The 16,337-nt window shown below is 32.9% G+C and overlaps 1 protein-coding gene and 1 pseudogene across 4 annotated transcripts; both read right to left on the reverse strand.

Annotated features, from left to right (window-relative positions):
* Window positions 1-11,330: 11,330 nt before the first annotated feature.
* On the reverse strand, window positions 11,331-12,115 carry LOC139874739 (flavin-containing monooxygenase FMO GS-OX3-like; annotated as a pseudogene).
* A 2,023-nt stretch (window positions 12,116-14,138) lies between these two features.
* LOC139877111 (uncharacterized) lies at window positions 14,139-16,100 on the reverse strand. Of its 4 annotated transcripts, XM_071864528.1 has the most exons (4): window positions 15,971-16,100; window positions 15,814-15,854; window positions 15,316-15,376; window positions 14,139-15,088 (listed from the first exon to the last, which is right to left on the reverse strand). In XM_071864528.1, the coding sequence occupies exon 4, from the start codon at window positions 15,072-15,074 to the stop codon at window positions 14,145-14,147; it is 930 nt and encodes a 309-aa protein (XP_071720629.1). In that variant the 5' UTR covers window positions 15,075-15,088; window positions 15,316-15,376; window positions 15,814-15,854; window positions 15,971-16,100; the 3' UTR covers window positions 14,139-14,144. The 4 variants fall into 4 exon arrangements, with proteins under 4 accessions (XP_071720629.1, XP_071720628.1, XP_071720626.1 ...); XM_071864527.1 differs by lacking the exon at window positions 15,316-15,376; XM_071864525.1 differs by having other exon boundaries at window positions 14,139-15,376.
* Window positions 16,101-16,337: the final 237 nt, after the last annotated feature.

The following is a 16,337-nucleotide window of genomic DNA, read 5'->3' on the forward strand; positions in this document are numbered from 1 at the left end:
TTCAATCCTTTGTTCTAAAACGGCTCCCATTGCAAAATCACTTGCATCGCACATTAGTTCAAACGGTAGATTCCAATTTGGTGTTATCATAATCGGTGCATTAGTGAGTTTCTCTTTAAGAATATTAAAAGATTTGATACATTCATCTGAAAAGATGAATGGAGCATCCTTTACTAGGAGTTTATTCATAGGAGTGGCAATTTTAGAAAAATCTTTTATGAAACGTCGGTAAAAACCGGCATGCCCTGAAAACTCCTAACTCCTCTAACATTGGTGGGATGTGGAAGTTTAGCAATTACATCTACTTTAGCTCTATCCACTTCAATTCCTTCTTTTGAAATTTTATGTCCAAGAACGATGCCTTCTTTAACCATGAAATGGCATTTCTCCCAATTAAGTACTAGATTTGATTGTTCGCATCTAATCAGCATTCATTCAAGATTAGCTAGACATGATTCAAATGTATCACCGAAGATTGAAAAGTCATCCATGAAAACTTCCATGCATTCTTCTATCATGTCGTGAAAAATCGCCATCATGCACCTTTGAAAGGTTGCAGGGGCGTTGCAAAGTCCAAATGGCATGCGTTTGTAAGCAAAAGTACCATAAGGGCACGTGAATGTGGTTTTCTCTTGATCTTCGGGTGCTATTGGAATTTGAAAATATCCGGAAAAACCATCAAGTAAACAATAGTAACTATTTCCGGCTAATCTTTCCAACATTTGATCAATAAAAGGTAAGGGAAAGTGATCTTTTCTGGTGGCATCATTTAATTTTCTATAATCAATACAAACACGCCATCATGTTACAGTCCTAGTAGGAATAAGCTCATTTTTTTTATTTGTAATGACAGTCATGCCACCCTTCTTAGGCATGCATTGAACTGGGCCTACCCATGGACTATCAGAAATTGGATAAATTAAACCTGCATCAAGCAGTTTAATAATCTCCTTCTTAACTCCATCTTGCATATTAGGATTTAGTCTTCGTTGGCGTTGCACATACGTTTTATGACCTTCTTCCATAAGGATTTTATGTGTGCAATACGAAGGACTTATTCCTTTAATATCATGAATCTTCCATGCAATGGCTGGTTTATGAGTTTTCAACACAGAAATGAGTTGTGATTTCTCATTTTCAGTAAGAGAAAACGATATTATTACAGGTAATTCGGATTCACCATGTAAATAAGCGTATTCCAAATGGTTTGGAAGTGGCTTTAACTCTAATTTCGGAGGTTCTTCTATCGATGATTTATATCGATATCTGTCTTCTTCTTTTAGCATTTGAATTTCTTCTGTTGTTGGTTCATATCCATTAGCTATTAGTGTAGCTAACATTTCAGCTTCATCAATTGGTTCATTACCTTCTCCTAAAGAACATTCTCCTGTTCCTTGTAATTCTGGAAATTCTTCTAATAATTCTGCATGTGAATCTATAGTTTGAATATAATAACATGTATCATCTGCATATTGCGGTTGTTGCATTGCTCTATCAACTGAAAAGGTAACACTCTCGTCCTCTATACTTAGGGTCAATTTTTTACCAAACACGTCTATCATTGCTTTAGCCGTGTTTAAGAATGGTCTTCCTAATATGAGAGGAACTTGAGAATCTTCTTCCATGTCTAGAACAACAAAATCTACTGGAAATACTAAAGTACCAACTTTAACTAGCATGTTCTCCATTATCCCTCTAGGATATTTTATTGATCGATCGGCTAGTTGTATACTTATTCTTGTTGGTTTCAATTCTCCAAGGTCTAGTTTAGCGTATAATGAATACGGCATTAAATTTATACTAGCACCTAAGTCTGCCAATGCTTTTATTGAACTAAGACTACCCAGAAAACATGGAATTGTGAAACTTCCTGGATCAGATAATTTTTCTGGTATTTTATTCAACAGCACTGCTGAACAATTAGCATTCATAGTAACGACCGAGAGCTCTTCCATTTTCTTTCTATTTGATATTAGATCTTTCAGAAATTTAGCATATCTAGCCATTCCTGAAATTACATCAATGAAAGGAAGATTGACATTTATCTGTTTAAACATATCCAAGAATTTGGATTGCTCGGCTTCAAGTTTCTCCTTTTTCATTTTACTCGGGTAAGGAAGTGGTGGTTGGTATGGTTTAACATAAGGTTTAGCCTTAACTGTGTTATCTTCATTAACCTTTTCAACTACCGGTTCTTTTTCCTTATCTTGTTCAGGTTGTGGTTCTTGTGGAGTAGGAATAGCTTCATCAGAAGTTACAGGTATTTCAGGTGGTTTAAGTGTTGTACCACTTCTTGTGGTAATGGCTTTAGCTGTTTCATTCCGGGGGTTTGCATTTATATCACTAGGTAAACTTCCCGGTTTTCTTTCACCTATTAACCTTGCTAGGTTACTTACTTCTTGTTCCAAGTTTTGAATAGAAGCTTGTTGATTTCTAAATGCTTGAGCATTTTGTTCATTAGTTTGTTTTTGAGATGTGAAAAACTGCGTTTGAGTTTCAACTAGCTTCGTCATCATATCTTCTAGATTCGGCTTTTTATCATCGGTTTGTGGTGGTTTGTTTTGAAAATTAGGTCTTTGCTGGTTGTAAGTATTATTGGATACTTGTTGATTGCTAGGACCTTGTTGGTTGTTGTATGGAATATTTCGGTTATAATTCTGATTTTGATTGTAAATCGGTCTTGGCGGTTGATAATTATTCTGATAATTATTTCCAGGCCTTTGGTTTAGATATGAAACATTCTCTCTTTGTTCCATTGTTAATTCAATACTGAGACAATCTTTTGTCAAATGTGGTCCTCCACACTGCTCACAACTAATTCGTATTGAGTGAATATCTTTAGTCATCTTTTCCATTCTCTCTCCACAACATCTATCTTTGCGGAAATGGAATCTAAGTCATGGCTAGAATCGGCTCTAGCTGCTTTAGATGATCTAACGATATCTTTTTCTTGGTGCCACTCATGTGAGTGGGAAGCAGTGTTATCAATAATTTTGTAAGCATCAGTTTCAGTTTTCTTCATAATGGAACCACCAGCTGCTATATCGATGTCTTTTCTTGTAGTGATGTCGCATCCTTGATAGAATATTTGTACTATTTGACAGGTGTCTAAACCATGTTGCGGACATCCTCTTAATAACTTTCCAAATCTTGTCCACGCCTCATATAGAGTTTCATTCGGCTTCTGTGTGAACGTAACAATTTCTCCTTGAAGTCTTACGGCTTTAGATGCCGGAAAGAATTGTTTAAGAAATTTTTCAACTAAAACGTCCCATGTATCAATCGCCCCTTCAGGTAACGATTCCAACCAATCTTTGGCTTCTCCCTTTAAAGTCCTTGGAAATAACATGAGATATATCTGTTCATCCTCAACTTCTCTTATTTTAAATAGAGTGCAGATCCTATTAAAGGTACGAAGATGTTCATTTGGATCTTCCTTCGGCGCACCACTAAATTGGCATTGATTAGTCACCATGTGTAGAATTTGTCCTTTGATTTCATAATCTGGCGCATTAATGTCTGGATGAGTAATTGCGTGACCTTGGCCAGTGCGTTTAGCTCTCATTCGGTCTTCCATACTTAAAGGTTCCAGATTCTCCATAATTGAATTTGTTGAATCGGAATCACTAGAGGATTCTGATTTAATGGTTCGTTCCTCAACAATCTCTGTTTGAATGATTGGTGGTTCCGGAGGAAAATTTAATGGTTCAGGATGTATGAATCGTCCCTGAATATTCTCCGGATTCTCAATTGTGAGGTCGAGTTCAAAAAATGGATTATCGGAAATTTGAATTGGAGTACTTGGTCGACTGGATGACGATTCTAAAGGAAAATCAACGGCGGTAATATTTGCTAGATGTCTTGATCTAGTTACAGGTGGTGAACGTACAAAAGGTGGTGAACGTCTTGCTCGGTGCATTCACTGAATATCCTATTAGTTTTTTAAAAAGGAAAGAAAAATTATATAAGTTATCTAATTAATAAACTTTTCTGATTTTGCCCACGTTTCGAATAGCCAAAAGATGCAGCAGAGGGGCAAGATTCGTTTGGTCTCAATATAATTGAGGACTGTTTGGCTCCAATAACCCGGTCCACGTACAAATCCAACTATTACTGCGAACCAGAAAATTTTGATGTCTATCAATTTAACCACTTAAAATAAATTTTCGTAATTTTAAGAAATTTAGATAAGAAGTAGAAAAAAAAAATCTATGTCCTAAAACTAGAATAGCGAGAAATAAGAAAGTAAAAGAGTGCGTCGAAAAAGAAAAAGAAAAGGGTTGAAAAATAAAAGGCGTCGGAAAATAAGAAATAAAAAGAAATGACTTATAGAACTTAAAAACACTCGACTAACCCAACCTTATTACTATCACTAACTTAAAATTATAATCGCAAATTGAGATTACTAATTGGAATGATAATTGATACATAGGTAAAAGGTGTCGAAAAATATTAAAGCTTACAAGTAAAACTATATCCCAAATGGCAATAACTTAAAAAGGTACTAAAACTTAAAAAGGCGTCGCAAAATTCTAAAGCACCTAAATCTTAGTCTAAAGAAAAAGCACTTAAGGGATTTTACGGCAAAGCCTAAAAATCTATAAATAAAAATAACTATGGCAAAAATTAAGTTTAAAACTAAAAACTAGCGAAAAACACAAATATTACGCTAAAACAATTAAAAGGGACAAAATATAAAAATATACTAAAAGTTGTAAAAAGTACAATTTTTATAAAAATATTATTTTTATATTATTTATTTTATAAAATTATTAATTTTATATTTTATTTAAACTAATTTAACTAAATAATACAAATAATAAAATAACTAAACTAATTAATATAATATAAATAACCTAATTAGGTTTAAAGTTAATAATAATAATAATTACCCCGTATTAATTGCGATTAGGGTTTCTGGTCACGTGTGTCAGGGCGGCTCCGCGAGTTGCGGTGCCCGAAGCTGGAAAACTCCGCGAGTCGCGGGGTTCGAAAATTCAGATTAGGTAGCTTCGTTTGACAGGTTTCAGTTTTTTTATTTATTTATATATATATTTTTTTATTTTTCTGTTTTTAATTTAATTAAAATATTTATATAATTTAAATAAAACTTATATTTTAAAAACTAGAATAGAAATAAAAATATGTTACAATTTGCACGGTGGAACGGTAGTGTAGTTTTTAGTAGTGTAAAATTTAATATTAATATCAGTCTTAAAAGCTGATTTTTAATCTTTAAGGAGATTATCCTTTCTGGGGATCTGATTCATTAGTCTTATCAAGCTAATTTGCACGGTGCCCCCCCATTGTACGAGATAAATCCTTCTCATGGCTAGGATAAATCTGACCACTTGGCGACCCTGTTTTATGCTGAGGTCCGTGGATTTCCTGCTGATTTTAGAGATGATTTTTTCTAGATTTTTCGTCAACCTACAGCTGGTCTGGACGACAACTTCCTGACCTAAATCAAGAAGCGCGTTTCTTTTTCGGAAGACTTTACTTCCTTTTAATGATGGAATTGATTCATCGTGTAGATCCATCTCTTCTTTTCTTTCATCGGGTAAAACAGTTTAGTTTAGTCCAAAGCAAAAGTATTTTCAGTTATTTGTTACAGAAATATGTGACATATGTTTAAAATATCTTGGTAAATTTTCCCACACTTGGCTTTTATTTTCCTTTTTATTGTCCTCTATTCCATTTTAAATGAATTTTAACATTTTGGTTTGTTTCTCAATTTATGTCCTTTCCGAGGTAACAATAATTTCGGTGTTAAAACCTAGTTTTATCGTTCATAAATATGTATAAACATGATTTTGAGTTCATTTAATTGAAAATTTTGAAAAATTTTACTAGAATTGGGTAGTCAGTATATAAGACTAGGGCTGTTCTTTATTATCAGAGAGCACTAGATTCTAATACAACTACTACTTTACTAGTATTTCTAATGGTAACCAGGCGGGAATACTTGATGTCAAAGCTAAGGGGTATAAAATACTATTAAATTTTACAAGGAAATACTATTAAATACGATATAATTTTACACAAGATATTTATTTATTTAGAGAATGGATATACTTAAACCTTGCTACAACACTTATAGGCAGTGTACCTAATTGTACAGTAGTGTAGTTTTTAGTAAGTCCGGTTCGTTCCACAGGGAAAATCTTTTAATCAAAGCTTAACGCTATATTAGTTTAAATTTATAAAAATACAAATATATATATAAGTAATATTATTATTATAAAGGGGGGTTTTTACCGTTTAATGACCGGTTTGTCGATTTTAAAACTTTAGTCGCAGTTAAAACCAAATGTAAAATATTAAATAAATAAAAGACTTAATTTAAAGCGTAAAGTAAATAACGATAATGAAATTGCGAATAATAAAAGTGCGATAAAATAAACTTGCGATAATTAAAAAGTACGATAATTAAAAGTGCAATTAAATACAATAACAATAAATAAAAATGCGATAATTAGAAGTGCAATTAAATATAAAATAAAGGAAATTAAATATGAAATAAAAGAATTATGCTTATTTAAACTTCCGTAATCATGATGTTTGACGTGTTGATTTTAGTTTTATGCCCATGGGTTAATTGTCCTTTGTCCTGGATTATTTAATATGTCCGTCTGGTTTTTGTCCATAACAGTCCATCAGTCATAAATATAAAGTGCGAGTGTCCTCGTCAAATTATCCTTATACCCGAAGTCAAATATTCCAACTAATTGGGGACTTAAACTGTAACAAGATTTTAATACTTTGTTTAATAATTACACCAGGATGTCGACTGAGTGTAACCCAAGGTTTTAATACTTTGTTAACAATTATGCCAAGTGTCCTTGTACATAATTTCACCCCTGTTTTAATAATTCTGGTGGCTATTAATCTATTCCCGTGTCCGGTTAAATGAACGATTATTCGTACATATAAATACCCCGCCCATCGTGTCCGATTGAGTGTATATGGTTATTTATAGGGACGTCCAATTGTAAATCTTTATATTAAAATTAACAAACTATCATTTAGTTAAACAAATATAAAGCCCATTAATAGCCCATAGTCTAATTTCCACAAGTGTCGTTTTTTTGTCCAAACCTCAATTATGGTACAAAGCCCAATTACCCAATTTTAATAATTAGCCCAACATCATGATTACTTCGGATTAAATAAGCATAATAATAACTTAGCTACGAGATATTAAATTAAAAAAGTTGAACATAACTTACAATGATTAAAAATAGCGTAGCGTTACACGGACAGAATTTCGACTTACACCCTTACAACATTCGCTAACATACCGATAATGCTAAAAACAAACATATATTTCATAGCATTATTCCTCAAGAAAGACAAGCTTTTAGTTGCAATTGTTCTATTTACAAGTGATATTCGTTTAAATAATAAAAGGTGAAGACAAAAGATAGATTCGACGAATTGAAGACGCAAACGACCAAAAAGCTCAAAAGTACAAAATACAATCAATGAGGTTCCAATTATTGATAAGAAACGTCTCAAAATTACAAGAGTACAAGATTCAAAACGCAAAGTACAAGATATTAAATTATTCGCAAGGACGTTCGAAAATCCGGAACCGAGACCAGAGTCAACTCTCAACGCTCGACGCAACGGACTAAAAATTACAAGTCAACTATGCACATAAATATAATATAATATTTAAATAATTACTAAAATTATTTATATATTATATTTATTTATATAATCGTCGGCAAACAAAGAGCCAAAGTTGAGTGAGCTGTAAAATGGAACTCCGCGACTTGCGGAGTTCGAAGACCAAATGGGTCGCGACTCGCGGAGCCCCCAATTTTGAAACAGCCAATAAAAGCAACGCAGTTCGACGAGTAAAAATATCCATTAATCTATCTCTCTCTCTCAATATATACGTAATATATATATATATATATATATATATATATATATATATATATATATATATATATATATATATATATATATATATATATATATATATATTTTAATTTTAATTTTAAATCCTAATAATAAAGGTATGTTAGCGAATGTTGTAAGAGTGTAAGTCGAAATTCTGTCAGTGTAACGCTACGCTATTTTTAATCATTGTAAGTTATGTTCAACCTTTTTAATTTAATGTCTCGTAGCTAAGTTATTATTATGCTTATTTAATCCGAAGTAATCATGATGTTGGGCTAATTATTAAAATTGGGTAATTGGGCTTTGTACCATAATTGGGGTTTGGACAAAAAAACGACACTTGTGGAAATTAGACTATGGGCTATTAATGGGCTTTATATTTGTTTAACTAAATGATAGTTTGTTAATTTTAATATAAAGATTTACAATTGGACGTCCCTATAAATAACCATATACACTCAATCGGACACGATGGGCGGGGTATTTATATGTACGAATAATCGTTCATTTAACCGGACACGGAATGGATTAATAGCCACTAGAATTATTAAAACATGGGTGAAATTATGTACAAGGACACTTGGCATAATTGTTAACAAAGTATTAAAACCTTGGGTTACACTCAGTCGACATCCTGGTGTAATTATTAAACAAAGTATTAAAATCTTGTTACAGTTTAAGTCCCCAATTAGTTGGAATATTTGACTTCGGGTATAAGGATAATTTGACGAGGACACTCGCACTTTATATTTATGACTGATGGACTGTTATGGACAAAAACCAGACGGACATATTAAATAATCCAGGACAAAGGACAATTAACCCATGGGCATAAAACTAAAATCAACACATCAAACATCATGATTACGGAAGTTTAAATAAGCATAATTCTTTTATTTCATATTTAATTTCCTTTATTTTATATTTAATTGCACTTCTAATTATCACATTTTTATTTATTGTTATTGTATTTAATTGCACTTTTAATTATCGTACTTTTTAATTATCGCAAGTTTATTTTATCGCACTTTTATTATTCGCAATTTCATTATCGTTATTTACTTTACGCTTTAAATTAAGTCTTTTATTTATTTAATATTTTACATTTGGTTTTAACTGCGACTAAAGTTTTAAAATCGACAAACCGGTCATTAAACGGTAAAAACCCCCCTTTATAATAATAATATTACTTATATATATATTTGTATTTTTATAAATTTAAACTAATATAGCGTTAAGCTTTGATTAAAAGATTTTCTCTGTGGAACGAACCGGACTTACTAAAAACTACACTACTGTACGATTAGGTACACTGCCTATAAGTGTTGTAGCAAGGTTTAAGTATATCCATTCTCTAAATAAATAAATATCTTGAGTAAAATTGTATCGTATTTAATAGTATTTCCTTGTAAAATTTAATAGTATTTTATACCCCTTAGCTTTGACATCAACCACATAACCAAATCCCCATACGCCTAAAAGTAACATCAGCCTTAGTATAAACACCCAAATAAGAAGTAAGAGAATGTCGCGTGATATCCCGCGCATCGATACCACAATGACTATCACTAAGATGCTTGATAAGAGAACTTCTAACTAGCCCATTTTCACTCCCATTTTGACAGCCACTAAGACCCACAAAGGGACAATGAAACTTCACAGTGGCATTCGACATAGCTTCACACAACCTTTAGATGAAAAAGAAGTGCATAGCAAAAATGACAGATGCAAAATCCCCATGCACTGTAAGATAATTATAATCATGAAGCCAAAATAAAACTCACAGGGGAATTTTAACAAACACCTGGTGGGCACCCCTTATTATTATTAAAAAAAAAATTCATACTACAAATCTCCATGTGTGTAAAACCCGAGCACCACAGCAACTAATCGAAACCAAAATGAGTTCCCTTTTCTTCAACAACTTGCAATATTCTACAATTAATCACCATAATCATCATCGCCTTAATGTAAACCCCCAATTTGCTAATCATAACTGCCGGATTCATTCTCGTAGAACAACTACAACCACAACAGAGGTGCGTTCGCAGCTAACAGATAAAACCACCATTTCTGCTTGGCCCGTTCCGTTTGCTTTTGATCTGATAATAAATCTTTGACTTCATGTGATGTAAAGGCCAACTACATAAAATTTTGGTAAATAATGAAGGAGACATGGAACTAGATACCAGCTAAAAAGTAACATGGGTTCGCCTCTTTTTCTCCTTCCTTCATGCTAAATTCTATCCTTGGATCACCATGTGGACTTAATCACTTACGCGTTCATCTCCTACAGTTGCATAACCCGCCTTCGACTGTTGTCCAGAAAGAAACCCGGTCTAATCCGAGAGCATGGACGGTAAAAACCTCCTCTCCACTGCCTCCGCAACGCGATGTGCGAAAGACACTCTTGGGTGGAATTCAAGAGTAAAGGGACAACCTTGTGTGCAATGTTGCATCTCACGGAGTCGAACTCCTCACCTCTTGTTAAGAGAGGCAGACTAACATCACATGAGCTACATCACAAATGTTGACATATTCATATTATTTTTTTTAGAATAAAAAAGACACACATGTGTTATATTGCCATATTATGTATGGGGTAATGCTAGAACCATTCATCAATTTCAATTTTTACATTAAAAGGTGGACATAATGATTATTTGACTAATGATAATTCAATTTTGTTTCTCTCTTTAATTTAATTTCTCTTTTACTAGTGACCTTTTTTTTTTTTTGTATATATTTGTGTAAAATATGTGTAGTTCAAATATTGATATTGATATTGATATTGATATTGATATGTATATTCAATTGGAAGATTGAATGAACAGTAAACACAATTCAATCTCTGCCAAATTAAGGCCCAACTCTATGTAAAGATCGAGAATAAAACAAATATCAAGTATAGTTTAATGATAAATTTTCTCCTTCGCTGCCCGCTCAAAAACTACTCAAAATAAAGCCATCAAGTAAAAAAAATATAAAACTAATAAGGTACTCCATAAATATATAATATAATATGATAATGATTTTTATTTTATATTAAAATTATATTATTAGTTTTAATATATATATATATATATATATATATATATATATATATATATATATATATATATATATATATATATAGTATTAATATTAATACTAATATTAATTTATAACCTTAATTAATTAATATCATAAGAGGTGGCTACCGAGTAGCGATTCTGTTTTCCCACTAAAGTAGAAAAGGAGAGTAGACGTTCGAATCCACAAAGCATAAAAAAAAGAAAAAAAAATTCATTCCTCGTCCCTGAACTTTACATAAAATTTGACTCTATGTCTTTTTTTCTTTTTTTTGTGCATTTCTCGTCCCTAATGTATCAAAAATCTACATCCCTCGTCCTCCCGTCTACTTTAAGTCAAAACGTTACCTCTAATCATGTGCATATCATGTGGGGGTATTTTAGTCACTTTGTCTTATCCCTTCTCTTTTTTACTTCTCTTTTGACTTGCCCTAATTCATTCTGCAAAATCCTAATTTTGTCATCTCCATATAATCCACCAATATCTATCATTATCGTCAGATTCAAAATCGAAATTAAATCATCAAAACCAATCCAAATAAGAAAGCCAAATTCACAAGCTTCGTTAGCCAACACCATTCAAATATGAATATATACAAATCCATAAACATATACAAATATTCACGCAACCATTTGTATTTGAAGAAAACCCTAAAATCAGACTCAACATCAAGCAACGGTGGTGTTCCTTCACCCATTACAAACAACGAGAGCATCAATTAATTAATGCATAAGCATATTCAATTCAAAAGTAAAGATACCTGGTATATATGCAATTCGGGGCTCCGAATAATGCCCATTACAAACAACGACAGCATCAAAAGCTTCATTAACAATCCCACTTGTATTTCTGGATTTAACTTCCCACTTTCCATTTTCAATTAGCCAAACCCGACTCACCTCCGTTTCAAACCGAATCAACTCACCAAGCCCAAGAGGATAACGGATCGGGTCAGGTCCAGGCCAAGAGGATCGGATTCGGTACAGCTGGTATATATCCAAGTGCCTCCGACTTCGGATTCTTTTTCGAAAACGACGACGGAGTGGCCCTCTCGACGGAGGTGGCTGGTTGCGGCGAGTCAGGCTGTTCCGGCGCCGATTACGGCGACTTTGCAGGCGGTGATGGGAGACATGGTATGGAAGGATAGTAGAGAGTTTTTTTGGAATATTTGGATTGAATTGAACGAATGTTTGGTGCAATAAGAATGGGGGATGATTCTAACACACCATTTTTTGATCCTCACACACCTATTTTAACCTTTTACTCTTCTAATAATACTCCATTTCTTTAAATTGGTGTGTGAAGATCAAAAAAGTGTGTGTGAGAATCATCCCCCAATAAGAATGTTGTTAGGTTGTATACTGGGCATCAATAAGGTTGTATAAAACTATAGCTTTTAATTTGGGAATGACTAGGGTGAAAAGATAAGTTTAATAATAAAGAAAAGAAATAAAATAAAAAGACAAAAGTACCCTCACATGTTTTGTACATGACTGAACAAATGGCTGAAATAGTCAGAATCTAGACGGGAGGATGGGGATGTAGATTTTTGATACATTAGGGACAAGGAATGCAAAAAAAAAAAAAAAAGGCATGGAATCAAATTTGATGTAAAGTTCAGGGACGAGGAATGAAATTTTGTCTAAAAAAAACCCCTTATGACCGTAGAGATCCTCTATGCACGACTCCGGGAAACTTGCAAAGTAAGTTGTCGTCTCGAAATTAGTGTGCTCGTAAAGCGAGTTGAAAACTCGAGCTCGAAAAAAAAAAGTTGTTTATACGGTACAAATTTATAATGCAGAAAGATGAGTGAATTAATAAAAATTATGAATATGGATGGATTTATCATTGCACTATATTACAAAGACATCTATAATCAATGTTGACAGATTTTTAAAACTATGTACAATACAAACATATATTATACCTATATATCTAAAATGGATAGCCAAAGTGAATAGCAAACCTCTCAAGCTTCATAGTCAAAGTGAATAGCAAACCTCTCAAGCTTCATAAACTACCCTCAATCTTTTACTCACTTACATTTTAGCCCCAAAATATATAATCGTTAGCTTTGTGGCTTTTATGTATTTACCACATACTTTTAACATTTTAAACATTAAACTTTCTATTCACTATAAATCGACCACATACTTTATATACTACCTAATAGACAAAGTTTCACAAACTACCCCCAATCTTTTACTATGGATAGCCAAAGTGAATAGTAAACCTCTCAAGCTTCATAAACTACCCTCAATCTTTTACTTACTTACATTTTAGCCCCAAAATATATAATCCTTAGCTTTGTGGCTTTTATGTATTTACCACATACTTTTAACATTTTAAACATTAAACTTTCTATTCACTATAAATCGACCACATACTTTATATACTACCTAATAGACAAAGTTTCACAAACTACCTCCAATCTTTTACTTACATTTTAGCCCCAAAATATATAATCGTTAACTTTATGGTTTTTATATACTTACCACATACTTTTAACATTTTATACTTTAACCATTAAACTTCTCATTCATTATAAATCGACCACATACTTTATATACTACTTAATAGACAAAAACGATTAATAGTCACCAGGGGCGCTTTCGTCTTTTCACTTTTTTTCCCCTTTTCCACCTTTTTTTTTTAAAAAGGCCCCATAGTTTGTTCAAATATTAAAATCGACCCCCCCAAATAGGGGGTATAGTGTCAAATACTTATTTTCATAAAAAATTTAAATAAACTCCACTCAAATATTCAACGGGCCATATCTTCTCGCTCGCAACGAGTTAAATTTTTCTGACACCATCGTTAAACTCGAAATAATTTTAGGAGCACATTGTCACTAACTATACGCAATACAAATGCTTTTTAAAAAAACGCTAAATATTTGAGGTACTTTTCATACACGTCGATTTTGCGTTAAATTTTTAAAAGTCGACAATTCCATAGTGAAACGCGGAGATGTGCATATATTGTTAATTTAAAATAACATTTAAATCTTTCACGGATTATACCTTTTATTTCGACTCGAGTTGCGCTTCAACGATATCATCGTTAGCCACGAAATAATTTTACAAACTAAACGCAATATAATACATTGAAAACCGAACCCCGGCGCGAAGCGAGGGTTCGAACACTAGTTAAGAAACTAATCACAAGAAAGCCCCCCATCTCCTACTTATATTCTCCCTTTGACCAGTCAGCCCTCCTCCAACAAACCACACAACAACACCAATAGCCACCACACTCACTACAGGAGCCGCCACAAACCACCATTTTCCGTCGCCACTCACATCATTACTATTCCCTTCAAAAGATGCACACTCTTTCTCACAATCTTTATCCGTCGGGAGCTCGTAACGACATAATGGACAAGTGTTTCGCGCATTTAACCACCGAACGATACACGAAGGATGATAAACATGACTACAAGGAAGCCGATTCATTACACCACCAACGCACACATCATCCTTACAAATCACACATACGAATTCCTCGTTTACAACCACCCGTTCAATATTCTTCACAAACGATGTACCTGCAGGAGCACCTGATGTTTCTTGGTCCTCAAAAGGACTAAAAAGCTGACTAATTTCACTGTTTATCATACTTTCATTAGAAAGAATCTCGTTTAACCAATCGATTGGCAGATTTCGTCCATTCGTTGCTAACGATCTACGTAGTTGAATTCTACCAACCAAACTTTCAACTGCGCTTACATCACCTTCAACTTCATCAAATTCATCGTTATCTGTTTCACTGTCGACATAACTTCGAGCGTTTGGATGTGAAGAGACGTGATTACTGAGAACAGAACCGTCAGAATCACTGTCGAAAGGATCATATGAAAAACTATCACCGTGTCCAATATAACCATCAGTTTCTGTATCGGATAAAACATGCGTCCACGGTCTGAGTTGATATTGGGTGCTATCATCTTCAAGAAACAAAAGCTTACATTCTCGACATACGTTGATAGCTTCAACGTCTCGAATGGTCTCGATTGCAGACGGAAGAATTTCATAACATAGGCAACACCGCCCGTGCAGATGGGAAGGTCCTGCAGCTAATTCACCATCCATGTCTATAATTAGGGCTGCAAGGATATAAATATAATCAAATGGCTGCATCATGTGATGAAATGATGATATAAAAAGATCCAAATAAAGCATAACAAAAGTTAAAACACATCGAGAATAGATTTTGGACGAAATTACATCAACATTCGATAGGTACAAATTATGCCAAATACCTTTTTGTTATTATAAATTTGTATTTGGGAAGTATAGATTGTGACGGTTAAAAACAATAGAAGTAACTCACTTTCAGTACGAATGGCCTGAAGATCTGTATGCTGAATATTGAAGACTGTTTGTTTTTATGTCTGCAAAATAACTTAATCATGTCTGCAGCAGTTAGAAGCACATAAGACTTTATTTTATCTTATGTCTTCAGAAAAAACAAACAGTCGTAAAAACATCCACGGACGCGCAGAAATAAAACATAATAAGTTCTGCAGAGCAGACTGAAACACAAACGACACCACTGTACACACTTTCAATACATTATATGCATTTTAATTGACATATTATTACGCTTTGATTTTTAGGTTTTACAATATTATTAACCAATATAACTGTTATCATCTGTTATCATCAAAGACTAAGGTCAATATAATACTCAGAATAATACCAGCAGCAAGTCAATTATACAAATACAAAATTCAAATAATATAACAAAACCTCAAATTCCGTATACAATTTATAGGAATTCAAAATTACATACCTATTAACAGGGATCAAGTATTTGCAAAATACTTACTTGTAAGTTGTAACAACCGATTTCCTACAGCAGATCCTCACCTGAATTGAAAGAATTATTACAATGATTAATCAATTGGTGAACAAAAATGAAGTTTATAATACTCAAATGATAAGAAATTGGAAGATGAATACAAAAATTAAGGAAGACAATTTACCTGGGATTAATGAAATTGATTGAACTAATTTACGGTTGCAAAACTAAAGAAATGTGATTTGAGAAGTGACAAAGCAAAGGAGAAATTTATTATTTTTTTCCAAACTTGGCAAAACGAAATTGATTTGTTTGGTCTATATGTTAATTTGCGTAGACCTTTGAAAGTTATTTTATCTTATGTTTGTCATTTACCTTCATTTGTTTTCTTTTAAGGAGAATATTCAAATTAAACCAACTTGTAAATTGAGATTCAACGGATCAATCAAATTGTGACACGTGACGCGATAATCACATGTGATTGAAAAAAAAAATTAAAAAAATTATTTTTTTCAAAAAAAAAAATTTGTTCGAATTTTTTTTTTCAAATT

Source organism: Rutidosis leptorrhynchoides, chromosome 11 (genome assembly GCF_046630445.1).
Source record: "Rutidosis leptorrhynchoides isolate AG116_Rl617_1_P2 chromosome 11, CSIRO_AGI_Rlap_v1, whole genome shotgun sequence".
NCBI lineage: Eukaryota > Viridiplantae > Streptophyta > Magnoliopsida > Asterales > Asteraceae > Rutidosis > Rutidosis leptorrhynchoides.